This window comes from Tenrec ecaudatus, chromosome 1, assembly GCF_050624435.1.
Source record: "Tenrec ecaudatus isolate mTenEca1 chromosome 1, mTenEca1.hap1, whole genome shotgun sequence".
Taxonomy (NCBI): Eukaryota; Metazoa; Chordata; class Mammalia; order Afrosoricida; family Tenrecidae; genus Tenrec; species Tenrec ecaudatus.
In genome coordinates, this window is record NC_134530.1 from 264,320,202 (window position 1) to 264,335,198 (window position 14,997).

Here is a 14,997-nt window from a genome sequence, read left to right on the forward strand (position 1 = left end):
TGGTTTTTTCTCGGACACCAATAAAATGACATTGAGTAGACTGACTATGGGAATGGAACAAATAGGTATTTAAAAAGAATTATTTTAATGAGTGATGTAGTTATTTTCCTCCTTTATATAGAGCAAGCAATATAGTCACACAAACTAAGAAAATGGAGAAAGAATGTGATATGATCTCTTATTATTATAATACACTGACATATGTTTTATTAAAAAAAAACAACACAATCTGACATTTGAACTTTGTCACCTTTTGAAAAGCCAGGTTCTTTGTAAATTCAAAACCCATTTGTACTACTATTGAGATTACTTCAGATTTAGTTTCAGGCATAAGGACTGAAACAGAAACTATCAAAAATCTAAGTAATAACTGCGGGGGGGCACATTGTCGAATCATTTTAGATGTGAGTAAAAGGAAACACAAAAATATATGGGAATCAGGCACACAGAGTGTAGATTACTTCTCCTGACTTTTACTTCAGATCTGTGCTTATTTTTCCACCGTTTAAACAGTGAGAAATTATGTTGCTCAATAGCACCTTTTTAAAACTCTGTTTATTTGAAATTACTTCTCCAAAGAGTAGTCATTTTGGATGAAAGTTTTAAAACTTTAAAAATTACATTTTTATTCAGGGAATTGAAAGAAAAGCTTCATTTCCTTTATTATTTTCTTTTTAATTCTTATAGTATGCTCTTCTTTCCATTATTTATGTGTGACTCAGAGGTGGTTCTGAAAATTCTCTAGCAAGAAAAATATCATTTGGTATATTTGGAAACTCTGAAGAGGTATTCACAGAAGAGATTTCATGAATAAAGGGGCTACTTAAAGTATCTAACATGATCAATATAGATAAATCTCAATTTAAATATAGTCCACATTCATTTAATAATCTGTATGCCAACTATTCCTAACATGAAAGTATTTTCTTTTTAAAGTATTCATTAAGCAGAGCCAGCATATTTGTTGTTTTTTCCAGAGGACTCTTTAGAAGGTAATATCCCATTTTGATTCTCTTTGCTCAGCACCTTGATATTATATATTTGTTTGGAAGTAAACAAATATAAAAGCTCTTTGGTGATAACGGGATCACAGATAACAATACTAAAGGTGAAATGATGAAACTGCTCAGCTTTATTCAATTATTCCCATTTTGACACCATGACACTAGATGGTCAAAATTTAGTCGAGGAAGTGCTGACAGATACCTTTAGTATCTAATGAACAGGTTTCAGATTCAGGAAATTGCAAAGATGGAAAATGTATTTTTGGAAAATGTGATGTCTATCTATCCCAAACGATATGAAAAAGTGAACTTTTGAAATTAATAATCCTATTAGTTTTTTAACTCAATCATAAGTGGTAATGGAGTGTGCAAGCTGACAAGCCTATTCATGGCTTTGCTGAGAATATTTCTACTCAAAAATAGATAGGCCATTGTCCAGGGCCCTGGCCCAAAGTGCACCCCCCTCTCTGCTTAACAGCTTACATCCAGTGTCCTGACTCTATTCCATTTTGTACTTAAGAATGAAGCCATCCATTTCACAGGTGGAAGACATCCAAAATACTCTAGCCTGATGTGCTGAATTTTGCTAGTGAGGAAACTGAGACCGATGTTTGATAACAGTTTTAAACTAGAATATGATTTTCCTAAATCAAAGAAGAAATATTTTTATTTGCTCATAAATCACACACTTTGTGTGACAATTCTATGAAACATACTTCTCTGGTAATGGGGTTGTGTCTTAGCCTTCTTTGCATCCATCAGTGTGCCTAAAAATGCTTTGCATATGAACAAAGTTAAATATTTGTTCATTGTTAGAGTCAACACATCCAGAGTTAGAGCTTTTGGTTTCATCTCCATAGCAATGGTGCTTAGTGCCACCTCTACATCAACGGTCTCTCCAAAGTCACAAAACTCAAAACTGATTTCAGGACATGTCGGTATTATTTATGTTTTTGAATGTCTAGATTAGGACTTCTAAAACAGTTCCATAATCCATCCCCTTTAGGAGAGGTGACACCTACTTGTCCCAAACAGGAGTGCACGGAGTTGCAAACAGGAGGTGCTCCTGAGGAAAGCTATTCTTCTCTGGGAGCTCCAGACACAGAGTATCAGGGAGGGGGAAAGCTAAGAAAACTCGGAAAAGGCTTCATTGATCAACTTCAAATATATATTTGTATTTTGCATGCTATGTCATGAACTATGTGCTAAAACTTACTGTATAAACTCGCGTATAAGCTGACCCGAATATCAGCCGAATATCAGCTTATACGAGTATATACGGTATATGTCTAAGGTATATGCAATGTGGGTTCCATGCACTAGATAAGTTGCAAACCTGACAGATATAGAGATACGCTATGATCTACATATCAATTAACTCTGCCTCCGGGTCTTGTGGTATACTGTAACATAACTTTCAAAACAAACCTAAAGGCTGGGAACTCAAAACAGATGCCTATGACTTGGACCACTCAAAAGGTACTAATGATAGTCAAACGGACCTGACTTTTTGAGGAGGACCTGCAAACACCGAGAGAACAGTGCGCAGAAGCAAGCCTCGTGCTCATCTGGCCACCTTTGTTTCATCCGGGCTCTGTCGCCCAGACTCCCTGACGACACTTCTTTCTGTTTCAAGTTTCCTCCAGCTGAGAGTGGCCTAGAAGCCAAGACTCCAGTTTCATAATCTACCTGCTCATCGTTTTCATTAAAAGAACCAGCAAAATTACCTTCCTTGGTGTTTTAAGTGCTGATAGCAACTAAATAAATATCACTGCAAATAAAAATTAAGAAAGATAAAGAATTTATGAGAATCATAAACCATATAGTTGGGTAGATCATGAAGACTGAGAGCATATGCTTTTAAATGGCCCATTCCTCAGGGAAACCTGGCTTATGACACTGAAAAATCAGAGGCTTGCAATCACTATTCCAACCCCCCAGTGAACATCCTGAATCCTGAAACTAACTTAATAAGCCTGATGACAAGGCATAAATGACTGCATTCCGGCTACTCTGTCTCTTAGAAATGGAAGCAGTGCTTGCGCATGGTACTCTAGAACAAGAGGCTACAGAAGAGGCGAGGCCAGAGACAGAAGAAGATATGAAAAGATTCTTCCAGCGACGCCAGGCTATTTCGCTATTGGTGTTACAAAGGAAATATGATTGACTTTTTGAGCTTATGATACAATGCGAAGCCTGGTCCCTTGAGAAATGTGTTTTCTCTCTTCACCGGAGGAAATGTAAACTCGAGCCTGAATACGCTTGCTCGGCTGTTCTGGGCTCAAGAATCACTGGCTTAGATTTATTCACATGGTCTGCCTATCTTTTGAGAATTAAACTTGCACACACAAAAATCATCATCTTACTTTTATTGTCTAGCTGAGCTCGATATTTGCTAAATCCTTTCAGGCGTACTCTCTGGCCCAGCAGATCAAGGAATTCTTCAAAAGCTGGCCCCGCTGTCTCATTGTTGTACATTTCTTCCTCCGTGCTCTGGCCGGCTTTGCAATAAAGGATCCCGATTTTGTGCTGAAAGCTCAGCTGAAATGAGGGGGGAAAGCAATTAGTTGGCAAGGACTATGAGATACGGTCACTTAGAGTAAGTTTTAAAATAGAGAAGTTCAGCGTTAGGTGAGCATGCCAGGACCGTCTCCATGAGCAAAGCAGCAGCGCAGTAGTGGGTGACCATCGTGTCTTTGATGCTATGCACAGTCAGGTCTCAGAAGGGCTGTGGGTTTGGTTCCACACCGCTGCAATAATAAAGCAAGTCACATGAATTTGATGGTTTCCCAGTGCATATAAAAGTTACGTTTACGCTGCTCTTCTGTAGTGTGTACTCACATAAAACCTGTTTGAAATACTGTGAGAATTAACAAAATGTGAAACAGAGACAAGAATAAGCATATGTTGCTGATTGATTTACTTGAGCCACGGTTGCCACAAACCTTCAATTGAAAAACAAACAAACCCACTATTTGTGCAGTCCAATAAAGAGACGCACAATTAAACAAAGTATGCCTGTCATAAAGCCAGCAACCAGAAGTACAGCTGGATAACTGTCAGAAGCCTAAAATTGCACTACATGGTCGAGTCACACAGTGTTAGCCAGGTGTCCAAAAACCAAGTTCAAGCATCTATTTAAAAGTAAAAGCATGGAACGAGTAAGTCTTCCACACACCGTGCAGTAATTAGCACTGTCTATCTAGTCAGAAGTAAGCACTGCCAATTTCATCCCCCCTTACTTCCTCATTCCCACCATGTGCTTTTTATTTCAATGTATATAATACTATAGAAGGCTGTTAGGAAAAAAATATGTCAGATTACAGTCTATTAGAAAAGAGATTTACGTATGAGTATGCAAATAAAATGCTTTGTTTCTTATGAAAGTAACTGGCTGAACAATTATAAGCACTTAATCCATCTTCTGCTGTTTTGAAAGAAAACATCTACCAAATGCACAACAAGGAGTTTTCATAGCCATCGAGAGTTCTTGTTGTGCTCTGCCTCTCAGAGTGGAAGTCCTCGCTTCTTCGCAGGGGGCTGCGGGCAGCAGGGACTCTCGGGCATTTCCCCAGCGTGCCTACTTTTCCCGACGAGGGACCACCTCTCACTCACCAGATCAGACTCTCAATCCACCAACAATCTGGGCTTCCCAGACAATTCATAATACTGTTACGTTTTAGTACCAGGCTTTACCTAGAGCCTCAGTCAAGATTGATCACGGACAATATCAGTAAAATAAGGCAAAAGGATACTCATTTTCCTAGAGCAAGAAAGTGACGGAAGCAGGCTCGTCCACATCATCTAATGACAACATGATATGAGGGGAAGGAAAACGTCAACTGCGTGGGCAGTCTAGGAAGCTGCAGGGCGCATTTCATTGCCTATCAGGCGAAATGCAGACGGCGGAAGGCTGAGTCAGCCATCACTACGCTCTGATGCAGTCCAGCCCTGAGTGAATCAGCTCGCATTGGATAATAACCGGGTGAGGAACACAGTCTTGGGCTCTTGCAGAGCCGTAGCTTCTCCGTCACACAATGAAGAGAGTGCTTTGTACCTGGGCCGTGAGGACATGAGATGGGGTATGTAAGCATCCAGCGTGTAATTAGTAGGGCCAAGAAAGAGAGGAATGTCACTCATCCAGAGGAATAACTATTTCTGATCGCACAAGTTTCCAAATAAAAGTGATACCATATGAAGGGTATTAAAAAAAAGTTTGTGGGAAAATGGAATTAAAAGGAATGGATATTTTTCTATGAACATTTGAAGCTGATTCATATTTAATGGAAACAGAGCAGGTGCTTGAAAATCATTACAAATAATAAAGCACCTTATATTAATAAATATTAATGAATCCTGAGTTCAGAAAACACATCAGGATCCTAAGTACATTTGGGAAACAGCCATAATTAGCAATAATTACCTTGGATGCTGAAGGTCTCAGTAACTGGGGGCGTCTACACTACTGTTATTATTGCCAACCCTCCTGACTGCTTCACAGATGGACAGTGAGGGGACTTAACTTTTCTTATGCTCACTGAAGAGATCTTCAGCTGTACAACTTAGTTATTCACTTTAATGAGAGTTGGCAAAAAATATATTCAAATACATTTCAAATTCATATACATTTCAAATATCCCATAGGTCATGAGTGTCTATGCATCGTACCACCTACTGTTCTAAATCTAGAACTAAATCCTCTATCAAAGAACTCTGACTTGCAGATCTTGTCTGCCCTGGTGGCTGTCCTTTCACAAGTCTTCTGCTCCACCCTCTGTGGCTCATCACAGAGCCCTGTCAGCGCCATGCTACACTACGCTCTGGGCGCCTCATGCATGTGTCATCTTGGCCTCCAGTGTCCCTTGGCCTTGAGGAAGAGTCTGTTCTCCAGGGCACACCTTAGCTTCTCCCGGGCTGCCTTGGGAGTCTCAGTAGGATGCTATACCTCCTTTTGTTCACATGTCTACTTCCTGGTGAAGGAACCCTGTAGTATAGTGGATCCAGCAACGGTGTGGCCCCATTCTGGTGAATCAAAGAAGCTATTTCTTGAGTCTTGTGTCCTGGATCTTTCTTGTGGACTCAGATTCAGGGAAGAGACACATGACTGGACACTTCTGTTTACTGGCATTTGCCTCCTGACAACTGCATGCCTCGAGTTTCCGCCAACCTAACTGTGTCTAATCCTACCAGTGAACAGGATTCAAGCTTTCACGCAACACGGTCCTGGACTATGGGAATGAGGTTAAATCGGATTTCAAAGCTCTCAACAGACAGCTTCCCAGCGGCCTGTGGGAGAGAGCTCCAGAGCCTCTGTCTGAAAGGGCTTTGTGGACACCGCACTCCTTTTGATGAATTCACCAGATGATCTGTCCAGGAAATGGAACCGAGGATAAATACATACTGCCGATGACTCAGAGCAAACACCAAGCATGGTTGTCAGGCCACTAAACATAGTAATATAATGAAATACTTAATCAAAGAAGAGATACATGAATTTCTCTCATAGACAACCTTGTGGAAACAATCTAAATGCAATATCAAGCACAACTACTTCTGTCACATACCAAAAAGAAAAATACTCTTCAGCTGGGTCACTGCACAAAGCAAATTAGAAACGCCAACACTTCGTGCACGAAAACAGTAATTTTTCTCAGATCAAGGTTTCATTTGTCATCTGCTCTAAGCCTCAGGGGGAGCAGCCGTGGTCTAATTGGCTTACACATTGTAATGTTAACTGCGAGGTCAGCCGTTCCAAAGACCAGCCACTCCACAGTAGAAAAATAAGGCTTTTGCTGCCCTCTGGAAAGCTCTAGAGCCCAGAAGCAGCTCTGTTCTGTCCACTGTTGAGTCAGAACTAACCCGGTGGCAATGAGGTGGTTGTGTTTTCTGGGAAAACCACAGTTTGAAGGAGCCCTGTTGGTGACTAAGCACTAAGACGTGAAACACTGCACAGCTAACTGCAAGAAAACAGAAACTGACAACACGAGGGACTGGCAGAACGCACTCTGGCTATCTGTTAAATATCCTTTCAGGATTAGAAAACCCTGGCGACCAAATCAAAAACCCAGCTCACTGCCATTGGGTCAATTCTGACTCAGAGTGACCCTTTAGGACAGGATAGAATTGCCCATGTGTGTGTGTGTGGCAGAAGGTGGCGAGTTTTCAAGATATAAAATTAGCCCATTCCCCAGTGGACAGATTTATTATTAGGCAAATGGAGAAGCACAAAAACTACCAGACAAACCAGAAACAAAAAATACCCACGGCATTATCTGCTGGGAACCGCAGAGGTGTTGCAACTGCCAAGAGGCAACGTTTTGGAAACTAGGATGCTATAAAGTTGTCCACACTCTCTCAAAGATGACATGTTTTACGGTCACCTTTTGAGATTCAGTATCTTTCCTTCATGTAATAGGGGGATCAGATATTAACTAAAAGCCATGGGAAGGGAAAACATATCATGGTTAAGCTTAAACACTATCAAGAGAATCACAGCTTACATATCAGAACTGAACATCTGTCTCCTCAGAAAACACAATTAAAAGCTTGCATTTGCATCAAAGTTGAACCAGTATTAAACATTAATTCCTTGAAATCAGACTGCAAATAGGTGTTTGTTAAAAGCGCTGAAATACTGAATCGTTGACACTCTGGCCTAGCTTTGAGAATACCTCGCTGTGCCGACATCCCAGCTCGTCATTGTTATGTCCAGTCTGCTGTAGCTGCCACGTTACTCTTAATATTGCTCTGCCACAGAATTCCTAGTTGCATGGCTCTCCGGGCCGTGAAGGTTTCCTGACTCAGGGCTGGGAAAACAGAGTCCTCGATGACCTTCACCTGCAGCAGCCTGAGGGGCCCCACATGCCACCCAAGAGGCAAGCAAATCAACCTGACTTCTGCTATGCAGTACAACGATTTACTCCAAGTTACATGAAGAACAAAAACTTACTGGAAACATAAAGGCATAAAGAACCCATCATATGGTAGCAAGTTCTTACTAATGCTCCTTGCACAAACTAATGGATACTGGTCTTCCCTTCAAATCTACTTGACCTGTGAGGAATTGGGCCAGCCTATACTGCTCGCTCTCTCTCTCCACAATAAAATGCCTACCTAAACGCTTTCCTATTGCATGGATATTTTATACATCCACATACTTTATCAGCCATGATATTAGTAAGCTGATTCTGTATATACTACGGTTAATTTTAGTTTAAGTCGGTTGCTGTTTCTACAGCATCTGAAACGTCTACATCTTGGGCTTACCCATTTAGTATGTGAAAGAGCCTGCTTCACGCCAATAATGCAGTGCTAACTTGTCAGACAGCTCAGCTACGGTTTCATCACGTTCAGAGCCTCAGCCGTGGCAAGCAACAAATGGTTGAATTCATCACAATTATGACTACCGAGTCAGCCAAAACACTCTGACTCCCTCTAAAACATGCAACAGAATTTTCCTTGGGAAATTCTGAAAATATTCTTAGCCATGATCTATTTTTTTAAGCATGCATTTAAACACAAACCCACTCACAGTGAAAATACATTGCATGCACTTGGCAAACTACCTCTATTTCCCTTCTTAAAGTCATCTTGCATATACAACTGAAAAGACTTATTTCCATCTTCTGGGCTACCCTCCAGCTGTGTTCACCAGTAAATCACTCCTAGACAATGTCAGTAATCGCATGATTGAGTATCAGGTCATCGTCAGCTTCTAACCGCACTAGCCTATCAGGGTAATCTTGGTAAAATGTAGCTCTGATCCGCCACCTCCTGTGGCAAAGCCTGCAGTGGTTCCTGGCTGCCTGCTGAATCCAGGGAAAGTCTGGAGGCTGAAGTCAAGGTCTTACCAGCATCCGTCACTTGCTTTCTTGGTTTATTTCTACAACCTCCCCACAAGTACCTGTCTTTGAAGAGAAACTAGATTAGGCACAGTTTTCTAAAACAGCCAACCACCCTTATCTCCCTCTTGAAATCCTACCCAAGCCTGAAGGCCCAATTAAAATGCAACTTCTTACAAGAGATGAACTCAGCCAAAAATATTTTTTTACCAAAGCATTCACTTAATTTAGAATTTAGAACTCTCCCAGATTTATGATCAGTTCTTTTATAGAGGCCATTGTGCTTTTGGTCCCACTGCCCTCATAGGCTAGGTTTCAGCCATCTTCAAACTTCCCAGCACATGCTGTGCACACTTGTCACTGTACCTTGAACGTAGTAGACACTAGTAAATTTCTGTTCAGGAAAAGAGCCAACTTGACATTTTTAAACCCTGGAACAAGGCACTTACACACCTCTAATAATTATACAATCAGATGTGATCCTGCTGGCTGCCACATCCCCAAATCTTGGTAAAAACAACAGAAGTCACAATTCAGCAGGAGACGTTGTTCTATAAGGGGGTCATATTTCTTTAGTAGAGTAAGTGCATATTTTGGAAATAGCAGGAGAAAATACGTTGTGGCATCAAAAAGAAATAGTTTTGAAAAGCAGGTGGAAGGGAGAATTTCTAAATGCTTAGACACAGATGCAAAGTCCAGGCCAAGCCCACATTCTACATACCCCTTGTTCATCAAGCTTCAGTAGTTGCTCCAGGACTTTGGGTGAGTTTGAAGCCTGTCTCAGGCACTGAATACTCAGTTCTGGGATGACATATTCCAAAACTTCTTTCAGAGGAAGTCCACGGGCAGTACCATGCCTAGCAGTGGAGGGCACAGCATCCTCTAAAATCGCTCCTCTCAGTGTTGTAAGCTGTGGAGAGGAGTAAAAAGTTTGGTTACCAATTTTTCCTGTTACCTATTTGAAATGTAATTTTGTAGTTGCCTTTAAAAAGAAGAGATCGGAGGCTATCTTTTGATCTGGCAAAGCACTCAATATGAAGGAGCAAGTAGTAAAAGTGCAGACGTAAGTAATAGGACATTGTTACTGGAAATGCAGTTCATAGATGCACAAGTTTGCTCCAAAGAAGACGTGGTTGAACAGTTCCGGGTCATCGGTGGATGGTGACAGAGGTTCTCTCAGTACGACACTGCCTGTGTCTCCTTCGGTGTCTTCCAAAAAAGAGAGGTCCAATCAAGCAATGGCTTTTGAGGATACCCATTGGGCCAATTAAATTCAAGGCAGAGAGGTAGCAGAGAAGGTGATGGGGCTGTCATTTGGGATCTCAGGAGGGTAATTTTGATAGAGCTTCTCAGAAAGGATACAGGGCAAACACGGGTGTTTATTATGAAGACTGAAAATCACATGAGTGAGAAAAAGGCCAGCAAAGTTGTGCTGAGAATTTTTTTTTCCATTAAGAGAACACACTGCTCATTTGTTTAGGGTAGCAAGCGCGGTCCTATAAGAATTCCATTGAGAAACATTACGTCATCACCTTTTAACTCGGGGCTGACCCCTCAGAGTTTATTTCGCTCCGAAAGGAACGGAACACTGACCAGGAGCATACTGTGTTTCCCTCTGCGGTGCTGAGCCTGTGGTTTGAGGTGGTGTAAATAGGAGAGCACGGAATGTTTCAGGGAAGTTAGAGAGATGAAGTCACCACCTTAGGACACATATACACCCAGATGGAGGCTATATCAAAAAACAGTAGCATCATATATATATATATATATATATATATATGGGTTTCTGTGATCCTGTAGTAAGTTTTAGACTTACTCTTGCATACAAAGATTGAAATAATCAAATGTGTATCGAATGAATAAGACAAGGTACTGCTAACGCAAAATGAGGACATTTTTGACAATTCTCTGTCTCATATGTGGATTATTGTAAAGGGGATAATTGTTTTTCTTCCCCCCTTCCTTAGGTTCCCTGTTTTCTCCATTGCTCTCCACCAGTGTTTCCAAGTAGGTGAGGCAGTGTCCCAGGGGCATTAAAGCAGCCCAGGGGCCTGCAAAGCCGATACCTACACATTTTCCTGGATTCCGGGGGACAGTACACAAGTTTTTAATTACCAGGAGGAACTGGGTAGCTCGTTTCTCTGTAAACAATAAGTTTGTAAACCTATGCTTTACACTTTTATCTCCCTCCCTTTCTTCTCTTCTAGTCCCATCACCGAGATGTCCTCAGGCTGAACAGGGTTACCCAGTGAGCGCCCAGGCAGGAGGCCTGAGATTCACTTGTGATCTGCTGTGTGCCCGTCATGTGCCATGAGAGCGTAGGATCCTCATTCGAATATAAACCTCAGATCTAATTCTGAGCAATTAAAATAGTGGCACCCAACAACCACCATAGGTGACGAGTTCTTTCTTTTGAGGCCCTTCTAGACAGACTCAAACTACCAACCTTGTGGCTAGTAGTCGAGAGCAGTACCTGTTTGCACCACTCAGTGCTGGTCATCTGACTAACACGAACCAAAAGACTAACATCTAAATTTCATGTCTAATCTAATTCCTTACACAAATGAGCACTTCTACCATGTGGCTCTATACTGTGTCATTTCGGTAATAATTTCACTTATGATTCACAGTAATACCAGCAAGGGATTAATTTCTTTCCTAGATGTAATAAAATGGGAGCTGGCAGAGGTACTATGCTGATTAAAACAACAAAAGCTATTTAAACCCACTCAAACATTCTACACCAGGGTATCTGATTGTGTGTGTGTGTGTGTGTGTGTTAGGATTTTAGTATCATATCCTGTCCTAGCCCCTAAACTTTCTGTTTGTATCATTTTATCCTATGTTCATACAAAGTGACCTTCACAATCATTACTATTTAACCCTCATGGAAAGTTTTATAATACTTACTCTGTTCACTTTTTAAAGTACCAAAAGTGTTTCAGTCTTTAGAGTTAGTTAAAATAAAATGTAAAACTCAATGCCACGTTTAAAGCAAACTCACGGTGTCATAGTGAAGGTGTTATGAAGGTGAACCATCAGTCCCCTAGAAACCGTGACATTGCATCCTCTGCAGCAGAGAGGGGCAGGAGATGTTGCAAGAGTGTGGGGAACTCTGGACACAGACTGCTAAAGGGCACAGCTCGGTTCTCCCACTCATGAATTAGGAAACTTGCAGGGCAATTGTGTGCCTATGATTGTCTGTGTCAGCTGCATCACATAAAATGGGGGGGATACATGTAAAGCACATAGAACAATGCCAGATCTTGGGTAAGCATTAAGAAATGTTAAGTTATTAAAGCTGTTAATAGGTATTTCAACATAAGCACGCAGTTGAAGTCAGTTGTTTCATGTCCTCAAGTTGACTTATGGAAAAATGTATACATATAGATCATTATACAAATTAATGGGAGAAGCATTAACCTAAGAGAAAAATATCAATAGATAAACATGCCCTACAGCAGTAGTTTTCAAACTCCCTAATGCCGTGACCCTTCAATACAGTTACTCATGTTGTGGTGACCCCCAACCATAAAATTATTTTCATTGCTACTTCATAACTGTCATTTTGCTACTGTTATGAATCGGGAGACCCCAGAAGGGCTTGCGACCCCCAGGTTGAGAATTGCTGCCCTAAAGCCATGTAACGTATACTGCCGAAGCACAGTATTTATTGATCTTCAGACTTCAGCCCAAGGACAGTCGCAAAGCACAGTAGCTTCCTTACCTCACTGGTCCTGAGCGCTACGCGGTAGTTGAACTGGGAACCTTCTTTTTCTTTAGCATCTTCAACCTTCTCTCTCCGGATGCTTATGGCCACGGGGCCAAGGTTTTCATCGATCCCAAAGTAGTTTTGGTGCTCTGTAACAGAAGAGGGCGACGGAATCAGAGGAAACAGAACGGAGCAAGAGCATGCACACTGCGTTTCTAAAGGAGGGCCCTACGGGTCCCCAATGTATGTTGGATGAGCAAACACAACAGATCAATGTGCTTGGTTTCCATAAGAGATGTGTTTTTGCATCTCACTATCTGTGACTCTGCTCTCTCGTTTTACATTTTACTAGCTCAGGAACAGCAGAACGTTCCTTAAAGTTATCATTTTACTAGCAGAGGACTCGTATTCATAGAAAGCATTTGCTACAAATCAAATGAGGGTCGCGGGCACTTGGTCAGCCATTAGTGAAAAACTGAATTTCATCCGGATGGTCACGTTCTTGGGTAAATGAAATGAGGGTGAAACTAAGCAATCAGACACTCACATCAATCCAGGTGACCAGAGGGTTAGCAAAAAGCACCCTTTCATCACCATGTCTCCAAAGCACGTCGATATGAAGCAAAATTCAGCAAATGACAGAAAACATAAAAAGTCACCAAGTTCCTGAGCTGAAATTGCCCTTATTCATACTACAAATCAGATTTCACGTATTTCTGTGTGGTCATCGTTTCCATCCAACACAGGAAGCCTCTTGAGAAGAGCCTTTAATAGCCTTAATAGTCTTTCACTTATTAGAAACAAAACAGGGCAAAACAAAAACACTTGCTGAGGACTCACTGCTGATAACAATCCCACGCATATCAGAGTAAAACTGTTTTCACAGGGTCTAACTAGCCCATGTTTGGAAGGTCAGTGCTGCTCTTTGCCCTTATCAGGTCCTGTTTCACTCATCCGTTCCACCAGCCTGTGCCCACTGCATGCCCACCACCGTTCTCAACAGTGAGAGCCCACGGTGGAACCCACACCCAGGAAGCTGCTGACACACAGCTTTGGGAAAAGGTCACTTTGGATTGTTGACCAAGCTTCTTTGTTCGTGAACTCTGCTAAATTCAGTCAAATATGTTTCATCGCGACTTCAAAACCTTCATCCTCTGAAGTAAGCAGACTAACCCCATACTTAAAATATATTGCAACACACAACAAACACAGGGAGCAATTACGTAAACCTTCATTAATGCATCTAAAAAAGGTACATGCCTATTCTTAGCGGCTCCATCACACCAATAATTCATGCAAAGCAGGTGGTAAACTCAAACCCCAGGTGCTACTCATTTATTTCCTAATGAGCTGCTGCTGGGTCAGTTCTCCGAGGGCTTTGCTTACAAAATCAATTTCTCCACCCTGGATGCACGACTTCACATTTATCATATTTGTATGTCACCTTCTTGATTTGGGCCAACCTTTTTCTTGATTCTCAAATTTTCATTTCAAAGAAACAAATATAATGAACATTTATAACTTTGGGGGGAAGTGGAGGGACCACAGGTATCGAGAATGTCTTTGTTATGCTATTATTTAAGCCACACACACAAAAATTTAAAGAAATAAGAAAGGTCATTCAGGAAGTAGAAGATAAGATGAACTCAATGAAATAGAGCATAGCTGCACTAATTTAAGCAAATGTCACTCAAAGGCACTAGTGAATACTGGTCAGAACTTGAAAAGACAAATACTGCTTAACTGTTTCCAACAAAATGAGACAAACTCTGTCACTCCTCTCAAGAATAGGTAATGGCTAGATAAGGAGGTAGATATTTTAAGAGTAGAAAGTGAACTGCTGACTTAGTATCATCTGGAATTACATAATGGAAACAAGCCCCCTTTGATCAATGATAACACATTCCTTGGGCATAATAATGTATTGATAATAACCAAGAGGACTGTTAGAAATACAATTACCATCAGGGAATAAAACATATATTTAAAAAAATTGGACTTGGGAAAATTAAATCCAAAGCTGACTTTAATCAACACAATTAAGAACCTGATGTTAAATTTCTAATAACAAGAGAGATTCAAAGTTAATTATCTACTTGAAGAAATTATCATTTTATTAATTCCTGAAATTGGTATTAGTATCTGCCAGCATTGTGCTATATTCTTTAAATTACTCATTGAACCTCATCATATGAATCAAAAAGCTTCAAGTTATTTTAAGGAGACAGAGAATAAACAAAAAATAAAATTATTTTAATGATCAAGTTGAGAATCGTAGGCTAAGCTAATCAAGTCACTAATTCTAGCACCAGACAACTAATCATGTGTCTATGTGCAGTGTCTTCACACCTACAGGGGGTTTCAGCACGTTAAAGGAGCTGCAAGGTAACCCAACTACAAAACAGATCAAGAGGGAAAAAAAAGTTAACAGAGATACAGA

General features: G+C 40.9%; 1 protein-coding gene across 2 annotated transcripts in view; it reads right to left on the reverse strand.

Annotated features, from left to right (window-relative positions):
- Positions 1-14,997, reverse strand: part of SIPA1L2 (signal induced proliferation associated 1 like 2) — a 273,295-nt gene that overhangs the window by 93,604 nt on the left and 164,694 nt on the right. For both annotated transcript variants that reach the window (XM_075532082.1, XM_075532091.1), the window contains exons 4-6: positions 12,573-12,706; positions 9,567-9,755; positions 3,371-3,545 (exon numbers count right to left, since the gene is read on the reverse strand). In XM_075532082.1, the coding sequence (XP_075388197.1) occupies positions 3,371-3,545; positions 9,567-9,755; positions 12,573-12,706 (498 nt within the window). The remainder of the gene's footprint in view (positions 1-3,370; positions 3,546-9,566; positions 9,756-12,572; positions 12,707-14,997) is intronic.